The sequence below is a fragment of the Anomalospiza imberbis genome, chromosome 6 (assembly GCF_031753505.1).
Source record: "Anomalospiza imberbis isolate Cuckoo-Finch-1a 21T00152 chromosome 6, ASM3175350v1, whole genome shotgun sequence".
In the NCBI taxonomy this organism is placed as follows: Eukaryota; Metazoa; Chordata; class Aves; order Passeriformes; family Viduidae; genus Anomalospiza; species Anomalospiza imberbis.
The window spans coordinates 4389053-4406176 of record NC_089686.1 but is presented as its reverse complement, the minus strand read 5'-3'; the positions used below and the strand labels follow the sequence as shown (position 1 = coordinate 4406176).

Sequence of the window (17124 nt, the reverse complement as noted above, 5' to 3'; positions counted from 1 at the left end):
CTCTGCAATAATTTAAAGGAAGACTAAACTTTATTTGGGTGGTATGTAATTAATTAATTAGAGCTTCTGAGATGCAGCACCTGCATTCACTGGGCTTCTCCCTGAAGGAAATCTTGTGTTTCCTGAAATATGTGAAATGGAAATCATGAGTTTAGTGTCTGTTCTCCAGGTTGCCTTCCAACATTTCCAAGAACTGGATGAGCACATCAGCTATGTAGCAACTAAGGTCTGTCACCTTGGCGACCAGCTGGAGGGGGTAAACACGCCACGGCAACGGGCTGTGGAGGCTCAGAAGCTGATGAAATACTTTAATGAGTTTCTGGATGGAGAGCTGAAGTCTGATGTTTTTACAAACTCTGAAAAGGTAAGAGCTGTCAGCGGGATGAAAGCAGTTCAAAGCAATGAGCGGGACTGCCCTAATTACAAGCTGCTACCATGACTTACCATGGTCAGACTTCAAACCACTGAGTGACTGACTTGTTAAAGTTTCATTGTTCTGAAATGTAAATTAACAACACTGGGCTGCAGATTGCTGATAAAGCATTTGTATTCAGTGATGCTTAATGTGGCAATGTTGGCATTTTTCATTTTTATGAAATTATCGGAGATTTGGGAAACGCTGGGAGGGCAACTTTGGAGTGCAATACAATATCTGCCTCTTTCCTTTGAAACCCTTGCCTCAGATCCATCCTGTAAAGCAGAACGTTTTGAATGCAACTTCTTTGTGCAACTTTGCTCTGTTGGGTCAGTCCACTGGCCTTGGATACTTTTTTGTCACAGCATGCCTTTGGGCTTTGTATAGTCCTGTGGTTATGTCTCCACCCTTGGAATTTAGAGGAACCAGGCAGGAAAACTTCAAAGAAATGTTCAAGCATTTTGTTTTTCTTGTGCTTCAAGAGTACGTTCATGAAGCAAATACAATCTGAGTGGTGTGACAAACAGAAATAAACTGAAGGAAAATAATCCAGCTATAAGCAAAAGGACACATTGGATTTTCCAATGCAGTTTAATTCAAGTTGTTGGTTTGGGTTTGTTGGGTTTTTTTGGTTTTTTTTATGTGGTGTATCCTGAAGAATCTTCCTTACCTCCTTAAATTCTGTGCAGTGGTATGGTTGTAGTCAGGAAAAAAAATTATAATATGTGGAAACAGCAAACACTTGATTTGCACATTCAGCAAAAAAATGTGCTTGAAATGCAGCTCATGGAAGACCTGAGAACAGGTTAATAGTCACCCCTCCCTCTGAGCTGGAGGTGTCTCTCAGGGAAATGAAAAGCTAATCATTTTATATAGTTGTATTCCCAAGGAGTCATTTGCACAGTGCCTTTTGATTCATGGTCTGTGGATATATGGTAATTACTAGTTGATAGCTTGCCCTAATTCAAGAGAGAGCAGGGAAAAACTTCCCTGATTTCCAAGGGAAACAGGTTTCAGCGTAAGGGAAGTTCTTCTATGGACAGCTTTTCCCAGAGCTGCATAAATTCTTTCTTCCTAAGGAGTAATAAAACATGCAATTTACAAATATTTAACGGCAGCATGGTGAATAACAAAACATAAGTTAGAGAATGATGTGTTGTCTGCTCAAGAGGCTCAAAGAATTCAGCTTTTACTTTTATTCGTAAATTAAAGGTTCATGATACATCCTGTTGGAGAGCCAGAAAATTTTGGTAGATAAATAGGGTGAACCTGGGAAATTTGTAAAGAAATGAATCTCTGTACACTCCAAAGAATAATAAGATACTCATCAAATCTGGAGGAAGACAAATGTAAAGGCCTTAAGTCTTGTGCCAGTCTGGAGGGGAAGGGTGTGGGAACACAAGAATTTCTGGATACAAGTTGTCTTACTAAGGCTAATTTCAGCCAGGTGGATTCTTGAACTTCTTGCCTCCTGGTTTAAACAATAAGTTGAAGTGTTTGTAAAAGAGCCTGCCCAGACAGGAGCTGTTACATCTTAATGCATCTTTGTATTAAAAATACTTCGAAAGTATGAGATGGTAGGAAATATTCTTAAATGTGAACCCTTAGTGCTTTGTCAGCGTCTTCTGATCTTCAAACTGATGGGGGGTTTAGATAATGTTTTAGAGGATGTTATGATTTTTTGTGCTCTGCCAGCCCTCACAAGTGTGGACTTTTCTTTGAGACATTGAGGGGACACTGTGAAAGGAGAGGCACAAAAAAGAATACAGTACAGTTATGCTCTAATTGATACTTTTCTCAATAGTGTCTGTTCTTAACATCTGTTGGATTCCTTTCTTTCTCTACTCTCTATTTGTTGCTTCCCACTTTCTCCCAGCCATACTGAGCAATTTCTGACTTACCTCTGTGAAAGTTTTCCTTGCTGGTTTGTCCCTTTCTGTGCATTGTGTCTTCACCCTCTGAATCCTTATAATTTCCCTTGTGCTGCTAGCTAACCAGTCTTTCTCTTGTACTGAAGATTCTTGAAGTGAGCAAATCTCTCCAACACAATTAAACTATCAAGATGATCAGCAGCTCACTTTGTTTTTCATGCAATAACATTGTCCTGCTTAAAATGTTTACTGTTATTCTCATGTCCATTTCTGTTTATGTTCTGTACTTAATTTCATTATGCCTTTTCACTTGTGCATGTTTTGTGTTAAAATTCTCCCTTGCCATTATTTCTTCATGATTTTTCAGTTGTTTTTTTTCCCAGATATATTATAGCCCTTAAGTTGTATTTTACAAAATCAATGTTTATTTTGGTTTTAATGGTCTACAGAAGCCGGATTCAATTAAAAATTAAAGATGTCCGGGTTTAAGAAGAAACTGTGGAGAATTGATTTGTCGTGGCTTCTCTTGAGCATAGAAAAAGTCCTGAGTTCAGTAAAATCTAAGTTAGTTAACAGCTATTGTGTGAAGAAGAAACAAAGAAAATGTTGTGTTTGTGGGATTTCTTGGTTGGTTTTTTTTTTTTGGTTTGTTTTGATTTTGTAGCTTTGGTGAATAACTGCTAATATATAGACAATTGTGTAGACCCCAGTTGTTAGGTATTAATGTTGCTGCAAGCTAATAGAAATTACTGCTCTTTCATTGGATTTATTTGAGGAGTGTAGCAGCTTCTGCCTTAAGAGGCTATTGTAAGCTGACAGTTCAAAACATAAGCTGCTCTTAATAGTCAGAATGGATACACTTTGAGTGCCCTTATTTTTGCTGAACAACCAGCCTGGTGTGATGCCTGTGCTCTCTATTCTTACCTGTGTGTCTGCTTCTATTCTTGAAAAGTTTTAATCCAGCCTGCTCTAAGTAGTGGCAGAATAGGATTTCATTACTTCCTTCCCTCTCACTTCAGTTCCCTGGATCATCACTAATTGGAAGAACAAGATAAACTGCAAATTCTGCATGTTCTCCATTGTGTCAGCTTATAAAGCTTTTAGTCATCAAATAATTCAGGTTGCAAAAGACCTCTGAGACCCTCGAGCCCATCCTTTCCCCCAGCACTGCTATGGCCACCACTAACCCATGTCCCCAAGATCCACATGCACATGGCTTTGAAATCCCTCCAGGGATGGGCGCTCCACCACTGCCTTGGGCAGCTGTGCCAGTGACAACTCCTTCCATTAAGCATTTTTTCCTAAATCCTCCCATGGGACTTAGAATCTAACCCTCCCATGGGACAACTTGAGGCTGTTTCCTCTTGTCCTGTCCCTGTTCTCTGGAAGCAGAGCCAAATCCCCCTGGCTGCCCCCTCCTGTCAGGGAGTTTTGGAGAGTGAGGAGGTCCCTCCTGAGCCTCCTTTACTCCAGGCCGAGCCCCCAGCTCCCTCAGCTGCTCCTCATCTGCTGTGCTCCAGCTGTGTCAGGTTTGGCCCAGTCAGCACTGCTTAAATTCACTCAAATTCAGTTCCAACCAGCTGCCCTCCCCACGCTTAGAAATTTGTGTTTTCCATCATTCAGCCTAAAGAAGCAGTCACTAAGCACCACGTAGGTGCACGTCCTGTGCTGACTGATGGTGGAAGAATAATTGATAAAAGGTTCTGCTGCCCAGAGCAGAGCACAGATTTGCATGCTGTGTTACCTATTTATTAACTTCTGTATTCATGCAGCTGTTCTTATTTTGTAGCTGTGTAATTACCTGACTTCCATCTTGATTTTTACTTTGGACCTCAGAGTTTATAATTTCTAATACATCTTATAATTCTCCTTCTTTGGGAGAATGCTCTGCTTTGATCTCCTTTTTCCCCTTTCTTCCCTCTCCATGCCAAACACAACCATGGCTTTTTTCTTTTTTTTCGTATGAGCTGTTTGTCCAGACAGCTCACACAGACATCCCCAGACATCCCCAACGGGAATGTGTAATGTGACTTTTCATCATATTTTGACCGATATTACTTTATGTTAAAGAAAAATACCTTAAGCATCTTAAAAGTACATATGGGAACTTGGAGGGGTTGATCTCTTCCACGGGTATGTCAACTCAACCAGCTTTAGGGATAGGAACTTGGTGTATGAAAATTGGACAGTGCAGGGGGAGGAAAGGAACAGCCCAAAATCAGGCCTTTAACAACTCTGTCATGTTTTCCTCTCACCAGATTAAAGAGGCAGCTGATATTATTCAGAAACTGCATTTGATTGCACAGGAACTGCCTTTTGACAGGTAAAAACCTATCTGAACATCTTTTTAAGAAAGTAAATCTTTGCACAGCTATGATAATTCTGATGCTTCCCTTGTCTCCCCTTTTGGTGCTCTGCTTAGGGATTCATGGAGCTTTTGAGCCTGGATTGTGTGCTTATTTCTCTCCTCTATTCTCGAATTTGTGTTCACGCGCTCATGTTGTAGGATCATCTTTACATACACATCCTAAACTGCTTAACAGACTTTTAATGGGATAATTTTGCTTTGCTGACTTAATGCTAGATTTGAATTAGATGCTTGTAGGTTTTTAGGGATATGAAGCGGGGAACTTTTCTGTCGTCTTTGTGCTGCATGTTTATATTTTTAAGCAGAAAGCCTGCTGTTCATGATCCAGGATGCCTGTGATTCTCATGTGATGTGGATTTGAATTTAATCATGCCATTTTTTTTTGTTGTTAACAGGTTTTCTGAAGTAAAATCAAAGATAGCAAGTAAGTTATCTATCCAGTTCAATCCATATTGCTGTATTTGAATTGTTAAAGATGATTAAAGAAGTAAGCAATACTGTCGGTATTACAGTTTTTGCCTGAATTACGTAGCCTGATGGGTTTTTGTTGTTATCCCCTTTCCTCTCCAGGTAAGTACCACGATTTAGAGTGCCAGTTGATTCAAGAGTTTACCAGTGCTCAGCGCAGAGGAGAAATCTCCAGAATGAGAGAAGTTGCAGCAGTTTTGCTTCACTTTAAGGTAAAAGCTGAGGAGCTTAATTTAAATACGTGAATAAAACCGACCCATGGCACAATAAGTGCCTGTTTTGAGTGAATGTATTTGTGTGGGCACAACCCTCATGTCAGATAATGTGCCACTTCAGGACTGAGGTGTTCAATCTGAAATCAAGTGCAGGGGAATAAAGGAGGCAGATGAGGGGGATTGGGGGCAGCATCAGTGGAGAACTTTCTAAGATAATCTCGTCTTGCATGGGTGTGACCTGACTTTCATGCTTGAGAAAGAATGTTGAAACTCGAGGTATAAATCCATGTAGAGTGGTGGTAAGTGGAGTTATGTTAGATATGTAACAAAAATGGGTTTGGAAAAGTCTGTGCTTTAAATGAATTCTGTTTGGGTTTTTCTTTTAAGTAACTTTTTCACAAGCTTTGTATTTCCTTGATTTTGTTTGATACTGCAAGCATGAACAGCCTGCTCTAACACTAAGTTGTTTTGCTCCTTCCACAGGGCTATTCCCACTGTGTTGATGTGTACATAAAACAGTGTCAAGAGGTAATGCACTTTGTTTTACATAAGTTCTTTATTTACATTACATTATTGATTTATTTAGTCCTATAGGTTGTTGTAAACATTCTAAAATGTGCTTCTCAATGCTAGGGTGCATTCCTGAGGAATGATGTCTTTGAAGATGCAGCCATTCTCTGCCAGAGAGTGAATAAGCAAGTTGGAGAAATCTTTAGCAATCCAGAGACCGTGCTAGCCAAACTCATTCAAAATATCTTTGAAGTCAAACTTCAGGTATTTCAAATTTTAACATGTTGAAGTTCATTGAGGAACCTCTTAATAAAAAAATATTTTATCTAGTGATAGCAATTAATGAGAATTTACAGTATTTGTAATCTTTGTATAAGGGTATAGAATCAACTCATTGCTCTGTGACAATCATGACAGATAATCAAGCCCATATCAAAATAAATCTCCTTGTGCTCTGAATACAGAGCAGATACTCAAATGTAAAATTACTCAATATGTAAAATTATTAGGGAATTGCTGTGTTCGTTGGGTAATTCATGAGATATCATACACGAGTTTGATTTCTTCTCTATGCCCCCTACCAAGAATATGTCAGGAAAAGAACTTCCACATTCCATATCTTTAATTTGCTCATTCTTGGATTTGGGTGTCGTGTGTGAGGTTAGTCTTGAATAAGTGAAAATCATTTATGTTGTGAATACTGTCTTGCAGCTATTGCAATATTTATGAAAATCTAGAATAATTGAAAATACTAAGTTTTTCATCCTGCAAATACACCCACTTAAGTTCTTAAAGTCAACAGCATGACTTTCCTTGCAAAAAGCAATTTCCCTGTAGATGTTGTTCTTGTAGTGTAGAGATTGAGCTTGTGTTGCAACCCCAATTTTGCCTGTCAGTTTTGAATTAGTATTTTATGGTAAATTTTATTTTTGTCCAAATATTCAATGATGAGAAGGCTCTAGGCTTGTATCTGCTTAGTGTATGTATTATGATAAGCAAATATGTAACCATCTCCTTTGCCTTGTCAGCTGCAGAAATGCTCTGAGGCCTCTGGTGCTTTCGAGTCTTAAAGTGAGGGCATTTTGTGTTAGTTGGTCAGACATATTTTCAAAGCCATCTGTCTTTTGTCTTTGCTTCACACATTACTATTTTGTATTATTAAATCACTTTCTTCTACAAGTGTGTTTAACCCCCTCTGTGGATAATGCAGGAAGTGTAAATTAGAGATGTAAAGGAGAGTTGAATTTCCTTTAAGTAAGATCTACACTTTGCCGGAAATTCCATACAATCAGGGAAGTAGTGAGTATGACCAGTGGTTGTCAGTTGATCTTCTAACAGATGTACCAACTTTTGCAGAGTTATGTGAAGGACCAGTTGGAAGAACACAGGAAATCAGATGCAGAACAGTACCTTAAAAACCTCTATGATCTATATACAAGGTATTTATATATGAACGATGAAATTATTGGATCGATGTTACTGGAAAATAAACAGATTCATTGTCAAGGAAAAGAAGCCAAAAACGCAAACTTCTCATAAAAGCTGAAATTTTTTAATGTCTATTAACCTTTACAATGATGGGTTTCCTAAGGCAACTTTAAAATGGCCATTATTATTTTCAGTGGGTATTATTGTGATCTTCAAGAGTAATTTTAAAACTGTGTAAAAGCCATTCCTCCCCATCTCACTGGCAACTTGATTGCAGTGGTGCTGTGTGTAATTAAACATGAATTATGTGAAATTCTTTACTTAAATGCAAAACTGCTCCAAGTCTTAATCACCATCAGGGTTCTGTTGTGCTGTGTACTTTACAAATCTGTAATGCTGTAATTCATCCACATTCAACCTTTTCCTCCCCTTCCCTTCTTTGTTTCTTTTGCATAAAGAACCACTAATCTGTCAAGCAAATTGATGGAATTTAACTTGGGTACTGATAAGCAGACTTTCTTGTCTAAGCTTATCAAGGCCATTTTCATTTCCTACTTGGAGAATTACATTGAGGTGGAAATTGGCTATTTGAAAAGTAGGAGTGCTATGATTCTGCAGCGCTATTATGATTCCAAAAACCACCAGAAGAGGTCCATTGGCACTGGAGGGTAAGTTCCTTTTGGGAAGTTTGATAATTCTGAAGTGGAAGGGAGGTGGTGAGGGGAGAGAGGCTGTATTTGCCATGTCAGATGCACAGTGATGAACTGCCAAAGACCTAGAGCTTTTTATAATTTGCTTTCACTTTATGTTCTGCTCAAAAGTGTGTTGCTCTCAGTACATGTGAAATGTACTCAGTGCATGGTATTTGTACATACTGGAAATGAAAAATACCAGTTAAACCTATGTTTCAACTTAGGATCCAGATCCACAAAAGGACTGAAGCAAAACTAAGGTACCTAAAGCATGTATATGTGTGTATCTAAAAGCATACATTTTTTTTCACCTGCCCAGGTCTTGTGGTCCCCTCCCAAGACCTAGGAAGGGGAAAAGACCATAGCAATGTCAGTGAGAAAGCTCTTAGTGAGCCCAGAAGATGCAATGGACTTAGAGAAAGGTAAAACAAGACTTCATTATCCTCAGGGTAGAAAAACTAATGAAGGGAGTAGTGAGAAGTGGGATAGGAAGTATTAAAACTTGTGTGAAGCAGAGGTGCTAAAACTACTGCACCTTTCAAAGAGCTGCTGAATTCAGTGTGTCAGGAATGAGGAATGATATGGAAAAAGCAGCAGTGAAGTAATTAAAAGCAAAGATGAAAATTTAATTTTCTTGGGGAAAATTAAATTTATTGTAGTGCATAACTGTATGGGTTGTTTTATGCATGGAAATGTGTCGAAGCATGCTTGACTAAATAAAGAACTGCTGAGATAATGGATGAGGATGAGAGGATTTGTGGGTGTGGATGAGATAGGGAGCTCTCATTAGTGCATAGAAAGTGCAGTGTGGCAGAATGGATGGAGGCTGAATCTGTCCACAAAGCAGAAATGCTGTAGGATTCCAGTGAAATCACTCATCCCACAAGGGGAATAGCTGCTCCCATGTGTGAATGTGCCATTCCAGAACACAGTTGACCATGGAATCAGAGGTGGTAGTTTTGCATTTACTGCCAATTTTTGTTTTTAAAGCTTGCAAGACTTGTCTTAATGCTTGCACATCCTAAACTGTGTTTTGGGTCCTGTTTTTTGAGTTAACAACTAAAAGATCCTAAATTGTTGTTGAGTTTGAGTGCCAAAATTTCCACCTGGTGAAATCTTCTTGTGGTCTGTCTTTGTTCCAGCATTCAAGACCTCAAAGAGAGACTAAGGCAACGAACAAACTTACCCCTGGGGCCAAGCATTGACACACATGGGGAAACCTTCCTGTCACAAGAAGTGGTGGTTAACCTTTTGCAAGAAACCAAGCAAGCTTTTGAAAGATGTCACAGGGTAAGTTTGCTTCCTGTGACCTCCCTTAGTGGTATAATTTTGTGTGTGAGATTAGGTCTTGAGCTAAAGTTTTTGGTTGAGGTGTGATAGGAAAAGGAAAGGATATTTCAAATTGTCTCTTGTGTTTTTCATGGAAATGGAGCCACAGTGGACGCTGAGGGTTTGTTTTTCCATGTGGATCTAGTTGTAATTTGTGAGGATTAATGCTGGCTGTTTTTGGAAGAAGTGGGGATGGTTAAACCTACTGCCTGCATTGCTTTTCTTACTAAATTAGACCCAAAACCTGAGAAACCACTAGTGTGGTTTTCTTTTTCTGCTTTAAAACAATGCTGAATAGTTCAACAGTTGTTTTCCTGCCTCAAGTGTAATTTCTTCTTACATTAGTGAATGATCACCAATAAAATGCTGAGAGGAATAGTCTTAAACATTATTTACCTTGGTAACCCTCTACAGTTCTTTAAATGCTTCAGTCTAACATGAAAAAGGTATTCTACTTCTAATTAAATTGCTGGTTTTACTGCAGACAATCATATTTGTCTGGTACTTGGTGTAAATGAAAACCCTTGAAATTTAATTGCAGACTTAAATGTGATTTTTTTTTTATTAGCTAAACACACTGATTTCTAGGAAATTTTAATTCCTTTAACATTCCCAGTCAGTTTAGGGCAGAAAAACTTCAGATATTTAGATGTTTTAATATTTCATAAACTGAGTGGGGCCAAGGACAGAACAGGGTACAGACACAGGACTGTCACTGGCACACCCTTGGGATCACCACCTTCCTCAGGGTGAGAATCAGTGACTGTAAGGCAAGCAGGTGGATCATTATTTTTCTCAATGTCATAGTTGCTAGAAGCAGTTGTTAAATTCATGATATAAACTGTTTTTTTCCACATGTGTACAACCTTTTGTTTCTGTCTTTCTGTTGGGATCAGATTTAATATAAATAATTTTAGAAGAATTGTATTTGAGTGGAAACCCCAATGGATCTTGGCATGTAAGGAGATTTCCAGAATTAGAGTTTTAGAATTTAGGGGTTTGTGGTCAAAGCAACTCACTGTGCAAAAGATAAGTTAGTCCCTGGCTAACTAATTGTGGTGTTTATGTCGCACAGCAGATGTGTGCAGGGTTCAGCCAGCTGTGACTGCTTTAGGAAAAATAAATTGATAATTTTGATGTAGCTGTATATTGAAACATTTCGGTGTTTGGGGTCTCTGCTGTTGGGTTTTTGAGTTTTATTGGGGGGAAATACAGCAGAAATATTTGTGAGTGTTGTGTAAATTACCTGCAGCTGCAGTAGTAATCTTTCTTCCTTGAAGCTTTATAAAAGTCTTCACCTAATTCCTTAGGAACCAAAGCTGGTTTTCCTAGGTACAAAAGCCCTGTCACGTTTTTCTTTAGAAAAGGGATTTACTGACAGGTTGCTGTCCGAAATCCCATGTTGCTTACAGCTCATCAAAGTCCAGATGCTGAGTGTAAATGTGGGCATTGCTGCACTTAATAAAAGTGTTCATGCTCCATTGACTCCAGCTGAACTGTGCTAAATGTAGCCCAGGTTCAGCTGCATTATTTTTGCTCCAGTGCTAAAAGAACACAAACGGGGGCTCCAACTAACCCGGTGTCCTGCTTCTCACTGTGGCCAGTGCCAGGAGAGTGTTAAAAGAATGAAAATACAGGGTATGCATAGAGTAATCTCTTCTGTGTGCATTTTCCCAGCATCCAGTGGCATGCAGGTTAGGCAGTTCCTGAGACTGCATCTGGAAAACTGGTGTAAGGACTATTAATTAATAATTCTTTTATTATTACTCTTATAGTTATTATTAGAAACTGTTAATGCTTTTGCTTGTTGTAGCATCCTGTGGCAGGTTCAGTTTACTATAAATGCTGAAGGGTTTATTGATATTATAGGCTGTTCATGAATAATTCTCTGCATGGATACTTTTCATTTTGAGTAAAATTCCAATTATTCTGGAATACTTGTTACATTTTAAGCTTATCCCCTATGCAATATCCAATAAACTTTCAAATCTATGTAGAACTGACCTTTAGGACTTTTTTTTTCTTTTTCTTTAAAGCTCTCTGATCCCTCTGACTTACCCAAGAACGCTTTCAGAATTTTTTCTATGCTTGTGGAGTTCTTGTGTACCGAACACATCGATTATGCATTAGAAACTGGCCTTGCTGGTGAGTACAGTATTGCCTGAGCATTTCATCTCCTTGGCCTTTCTGTGCAGATGATCTTTGCTGTGCCTTATTGATTGGCCTTGTTCAGGATGTGTTGGTTAAATTAAATCTGTTTTGTGTGTTTGGGGGTTGACATTTAATGGCTTCTAAAGTGTAACTTTCATTTGGGGAATTGATGCCCAGATGGAAACGTGCTTCTGTCTTTAGAAACGTTTTTATCACAGAAGTTGGGTTATCAGCATTCCGTACCTCTGTATTCTGTGTCACAACAGGAGACTATTTTTGTATTAAATCTTAATGTTTATAAGAATTCTGTGCTTGTTTGTATATTTGTGTGCTTGGAGTGACAGTAAATAAGAAAACTGCTTGTTTAAAGAAGTTAAAATCTTGACAGTGAGAACCTGTCTGTCTTGTAAGACAGCATCAAACTCACATTCTGAAGGAGCTTTTAGAGTGACTGCTCTGTTTTGCCATCAGAAATGTTAGGTATTTCTGTGCTTATGCTTGTTACCAATCTAGCTATGAGAAGAATTCTATATATGGCACCGTGGTAAATTTTTGAAACTCTAAGCCTGTGATTTAAGCATTCATGGAAAAAATTTGCATATTTAAAAAGTCATCATGCTAATTATAAGAACTGCATATTGTTACAATTCTAATGAAACCTCCTTTGCTTCAGGCATTCCCTCTTCTGATTCAAAGAATGCAAATCTTTATTTCTTGGATGTTGTCCACCAGGCCAATACGATTTTCCATTTATTTGACAAGCAGTTCAATGATCATTTGATGCCATTGATCAGGTACCTTTGTTTTGATTAACATTTCCTCTGGTCTTTTTTTGGTGAAGAAAGCAATTTTTTTTCATTTCTCATCTCTATTAAGAAGGGTTTATGCTTGGAGTAGTTCAACTTGATATTGTAGCAGGGGGAAGAAGGGAACTTTAAACAAATTGGTTCCCTTGGAAACAAATGGGAGAGGGTGAGCTCCAGGAATACTGATAGGAGGGAAAGACATGTTGCTCCTTGGAGATTTTGCTGCTGCATTCCAGGTGGGACTCAAGGGGCTTTGTGGCTGTGCCCTTTTCCTGCTGGGGTGGGAAATCTTCACTAGATCCTGTTGGAAGCAGCAAACCCATCAAATAAATTAGTTTTGGTGTTTTAATACTGTCACACATCTTCTATACTGTTGCAGTTCTTCTCCTAAATTATCTGAATGCCTTCAGAAGAAAAAGGATATCATAGAACAAATGGAAGTGAAGCTGGATATGGGCATTGATAGGCAAGTATAGATTAAAATTTTCTCTTAATTTTAAACCACACCTTTGTGATATATTTTAACTGCCCTTTTAAGCATGAATTATTCCTCAACTCAAAATTGATATTTTAATTTTTTAAACAGATAAACATCCATTATTGTGCATAGGAAATTTAGATTTTGTGTGGTTAGAGGGTCATGTTTTCCATGCCAGATTTCTGACCCATAAATGCCTCTGGAAGGATATAAAAGGATTTTGTTTATGTTGAAAGAGTGCAATAATTCACTGTTACCTTATTGTCTCAAAGTGGTGTTTTTCTTCTTTGAAAGAGGGAGAAATGATGATTGAAATAGGTTAAGCACTTGCAGGATTTCCATTAGGAGCAAGGTTTGACAAAAATAGGTTAAATGATTTGCTGGGATCTGTGCAGTGCTATGGATTAGACCGAGTCGTGGAAGTCTGGAGACCTGGAATAATTTTGATTCTGACATTGACTTGCTTTGAGGTTGTGACTCATTTAATCTTTTTTCTATTTCTCAGAATAAAAATGAGGGGATAGCTATAAAAATTGCAAATTAAAATCACAGCTGTTTTGCAGCAGAGGAAAATAATAAACTAATGAGCTTAATATTGGGAAATGGAGCTGTTGTGTGGATGCCCTACTTCTGATTTGATGTATTATTTTCTGCAAGTGCAAGGAGAAGGTGGAAATAGGGGATGTCAGGTGGCAATTAAGATTTTAGCTGCTCCTGCTGCAGGTGACCTTAGAGGTTTAAACATGAAGTTGGAAGCACTTGAAGCATTGAGGCCATAAGCCTAGATCTAGATAGATACAAATCAGTCATCAGTATTACAATGGTTTGGATCTTTTTGTGTTAAATAATTAATCTCTTAAAGACTTAGGAGAACAAGTTCTTGTCAGAAGACTGTACAATCAAAGGTTTGGATGAGGAATTCAAAGAAAACTGTGTTTCAGCACATAAAAAAGAGATTAGTTTTGATATGAACATTACATGTGAAATGTGTTTGGGGGGCTGTTTCATGCTGTTTGTGGTGCCACTGATGCTGTTGAGAATTGATTGTCCTGCTTAAAGGAGTGAGTTTAAAAAATAAAGCAAATTTTCGAAACATTGATGGGTTCTGCTTTATCTAATCTGGAAAAGTCCAAGTGCAGCTTCTTGAAAACCATTCACAGCAATTATCTACCTCAGTAAAAGTGATTTATTAGCCAAACAGAATTAGTTCAACTGGTTTTCTCTCAGAATGTATTTTGTGTAACCAGCCTTCTGAGAGTATTTATTCCAAATGCAAATTGAGGAGAATGCAAGATATTATTTCTTTAAATTTCTGTTGGTATGTGGACTTGGAACAAAGTAAATCTGAAATACAAGCCTGAGCTCTGTGCATAGGAATAAAAGGAGTTTTTTTCCCTTCTCTGGATACATATATTCTTCTCCACCTCACCCCAGCTTGAATCCTTCAAGGCCTGGAATGTCCCTGACAGTTTTCTTTGGGAAGGTTGGGGGGATGAGGGGGTGAAGGAGAAGGGAGGGGAAGAGAAGAGAGGCAGGGGGATGTTCCTGGCCAAAGTGGCTTCTGGGAGGGGTTTGCAGCCTCTGTAGCCTGCTTTGCTGTTTGACCTTTGCTTTGGACTTGAAGGAAAGCAGAGCCTTGACCTTAGATAATGTTCTGAACAGATAAATCCTATAAAGGAGAAATAATTGATGCTGTAAAACTCCATTAGATTTCTGGGAGCAAGAGAAATATCAAGCTCTGGCAAAGGAAGAAGATTCTTCTTCCCCCTCACCCTTCCTTCATTTTCCAAGTGTTTTCTGGGGCTTGCTTCTGACTAATATGCAATGTGATCTAATTCTGCTAAACTCCTTGGAATGCTTCCTTTGGATTCTCTCTGTGCTGAAAGATGCTGTCCAGTTTCTCTGAAGAGCTGGATTTGAGTGGATTACCTCACAATTGATGTGTCCCCTTTAAAAGCAGCAAGCTGCATCCTCTGCTCCAAGATAATGAACTTGGAGGAAAGAGTTTTTAGGGTTTTTTTGTTTTTTTTTTTTGGCTGATGCTCCTTTTTCTAACTGCTTTCATAAAATCTTCTCTATAGAAAAATGGTAGATGCTGTTTTGGTTTTTTTTTTCCCTCATTGCTTTATGCTGCTTAGTTTTGTCCAGAATCGTGTCAGTATATATAAATATAAAAGTCAAGGAAACTAAAAAGTTCCCTTCAAAACCCAATCTGTATTTGTAACTTTAAAGGACACTGAATTGTATGATTGGACAGATGAAGCACATCTTGGCTGCAGAGCAAAGGAAGACAGATTTCAAACCAGAAGATGAAAACAATGTTTTGATTCAATATACAAATGTAAGTAACAAAGTCCCAGCTCATGAGTGTTATCAGGTACAAGATGCTCCTTACCAAACTCTCATTAGACAACGTGTATATACTTAATTTACTTCCATCTTGCACCAAGCACCTCCAAACTCTGTTGTGGACTACTTTCTCAAGCTGAAGAGGCACATGAGTAGTTTTTATCTGGTGTCAGACACAAATCAGTGAGTGCTGGAGGAACTGGCACATTCTTTCCCCTCCCAAGAGGCCCAAATTTGGAACAAGGCTTTTAGCTGATAATTAGCTTTAAGCTATCAGTTTCAGAAAATCAATTAACAGGTACTCTCCAGTTGCTGGGTGCTTTTTCCTCTCAGAGTGGCAAGGAACGTGGCAAAGCATCACAGGCACAGCATGAACATTTTGCTGCACAGTGTTGTCTCTCCAATGAGTGTGTCTGACTCCCAGCCTAGGGGCTGCTGGGATGGCTCACATTAGGGAAAGAGGCAGGGAGGAGGAGGGAGCAAACTCAGTGGGAAGAAGTGAGGGCATTCCCTGAATGCCTGCAGCCAGGTGGGAATGGGAGGAGTGCAGCAGTAGAACAGAGAGTGTGGTACTCTCTGGGAAGGGTGAAAATCCCTGTATGGCTCTTAATTTGGATTTATGATTGTGACTCACAAGAGGGTTTTAATCACACACGCCTTTGATGGATCACTAAATTAAAAATCCAGATTGAATGTTCTATTCTGAACTGATATGAGCTATAACTTATTTGAATATTTTCTTGCATCCATCTTTCTACTTCCATTTTTGCATCTTTGTGTGGCAAATAAAAAGAAATGTGGAAAATTATTAATTGGATAATAAACTTTTACAACACATCATTGAGATTAATCAGAGTTAGTAGCTGATGTTCAACTTATGATGTGGAAGAAAGTAGATTACCTAATTCTTACTTATTTCTTTTTATTTTTTTAATCTAGGCTTGTGTTAAAGTGTGTGGGTATGTTAGGAAACAGGTGGAAAAGATCAGGAATTCCATGGATGGCAAGAATGTGGACACGGTTTTGATGGAGCTCGGGGTCCGTTTCCATCGCCTCATCTATGAACACCTACAGCAATATTCCTACAGCTGCATGGGGGGAATGCTGGCCATTTGTGATGTGGCTGAGTACAGGAAGTGTGCCAAAGACTTCAAGGTGAGCCTGTCCATGAGGAGGGAGTGATGGTTGTAAATCCTCTCTCAGGAGGAAGAGTTTTGAAGATGTAGATGCATATTCTGTTATAAGACTTCGAGCAACTCTAATTATTTCTGTTTTTTTCCTTTGTTTCCTCTTGCCCACAGATTGCGCTGGTCTTACAGCTCTTTGATACCCTGCATGCACTTTGCAACCTTCTGGTTGTAGCCCCAGACAATTTGAAGCAGGTTTGCTCAGGAGAACAACTTGCTAACCTGGACAAGAACATCCTTCACTCCTTTGTCCAGCTGCGTGTTGACTACAGGTCTGCTCGTCTGGCTCGCCACTTCAGCTGAGAGCATGGCAGGAAACCCTGCACCTTTGGGCAGCCTCAGTTGTTAGAAAGCACAGGGAATTATTTCTTACCAACCAACCATGGGTGTAACTTTTGTGGGACAGTAACTGTTCAGGATAAAGCAGCAGCCATATTTAAACCTGGCCATGTAGAAGGCGAGCAGGTAAAAATCTGGATGATGTTTCAAGTTAGCTCAAGTTCTCCCAGTGAAGAATTTCACAAATCTACTTGCTACTGATTTTTTTTTTTTTAATTGGAAACATGTTGGTGTAGGAGAGCAAATGGTGCATTGAAAGTATTTTAGTCTTCAATATTGAATTATCAGATGCCATTTGTTAGACTTGAACTACAGAGCATAGCGTAGGTAATGGATTACATAGAATAGACCAGTGTAAAAACATTCTTCATCAATTTTAATGACTTAGACTTCAGCACAGCTAATCATAATCAAATTATCTTTGATTGGTGTTTCTAAGTCATTTCTTTCATTTAAAACGTTATCCTGCTCAATGTAATTTCTTGCTTTAATTAATTAGCTTGGAATTTCTTTGAGAT

The 17124-nt window shown here is 38.7% G+C and overlaps 1 protein-coding gene across 2 annotated transcripts in view; it reads left to right on the top strand.

Annotated features, from left to right (window-relative positions):
• EXOC5 (exocyst complex component 5) overlaps positions 1–17124 on the top strand; it is a 24591-nt gene extending 7467 nt beyond the window's left edge. The window contains exons 4-19 of one of the 2 annotated variants that reach the window (XM_068192082.1): positions 170–364; positions 4545–4609; positions 5050–5078; positions 5225–5334; positions 5821–5865; positions 5971–6111; positions 7204–7286; positions 7734–7943; positions 8192–8227; positions 9110–9257; positions 11333–11441; positions 12121–12241; positions 12633–12719; positions 14964–15072; positions 16020–16235; positions 16382–17124. In XM_068192082.1, the coding sequence (XP_068048183.1) occupies positions 170–364; positions 4545–4609; positions 5050–5078; positions 5225–5334; positions 5821–5865; positions 5971–6111; positions 7204–7286; positions 7734–7943; positions 8192–8227; positions 9110–9257; positions 11333–11441; positions 12121–12241; positions 12633–12719; positions 14964–15072; positions 16020–16235; positions 16382–16570 (1893 nt within the window). In that variant the 3' untranslated portion in view covers positions 16571–17124. The remainder of the gene's footprint in view (positions 1–169; positions 365–4544; positions 4610–5049; positions 5079–5224; positions 5335–5820; positions 5866–5970; positions 6112–7203; positions 7287–7733; positions 7944–8191; positions 8228–9109; positions 9258–11332; positions 11442–12120; positions 12242–12632; positions 12720–14963; positions 15073–16019; positions 16236–16381) is intronic. The other variant, XM_068192083.1, reaches the window with a different exon arrangement.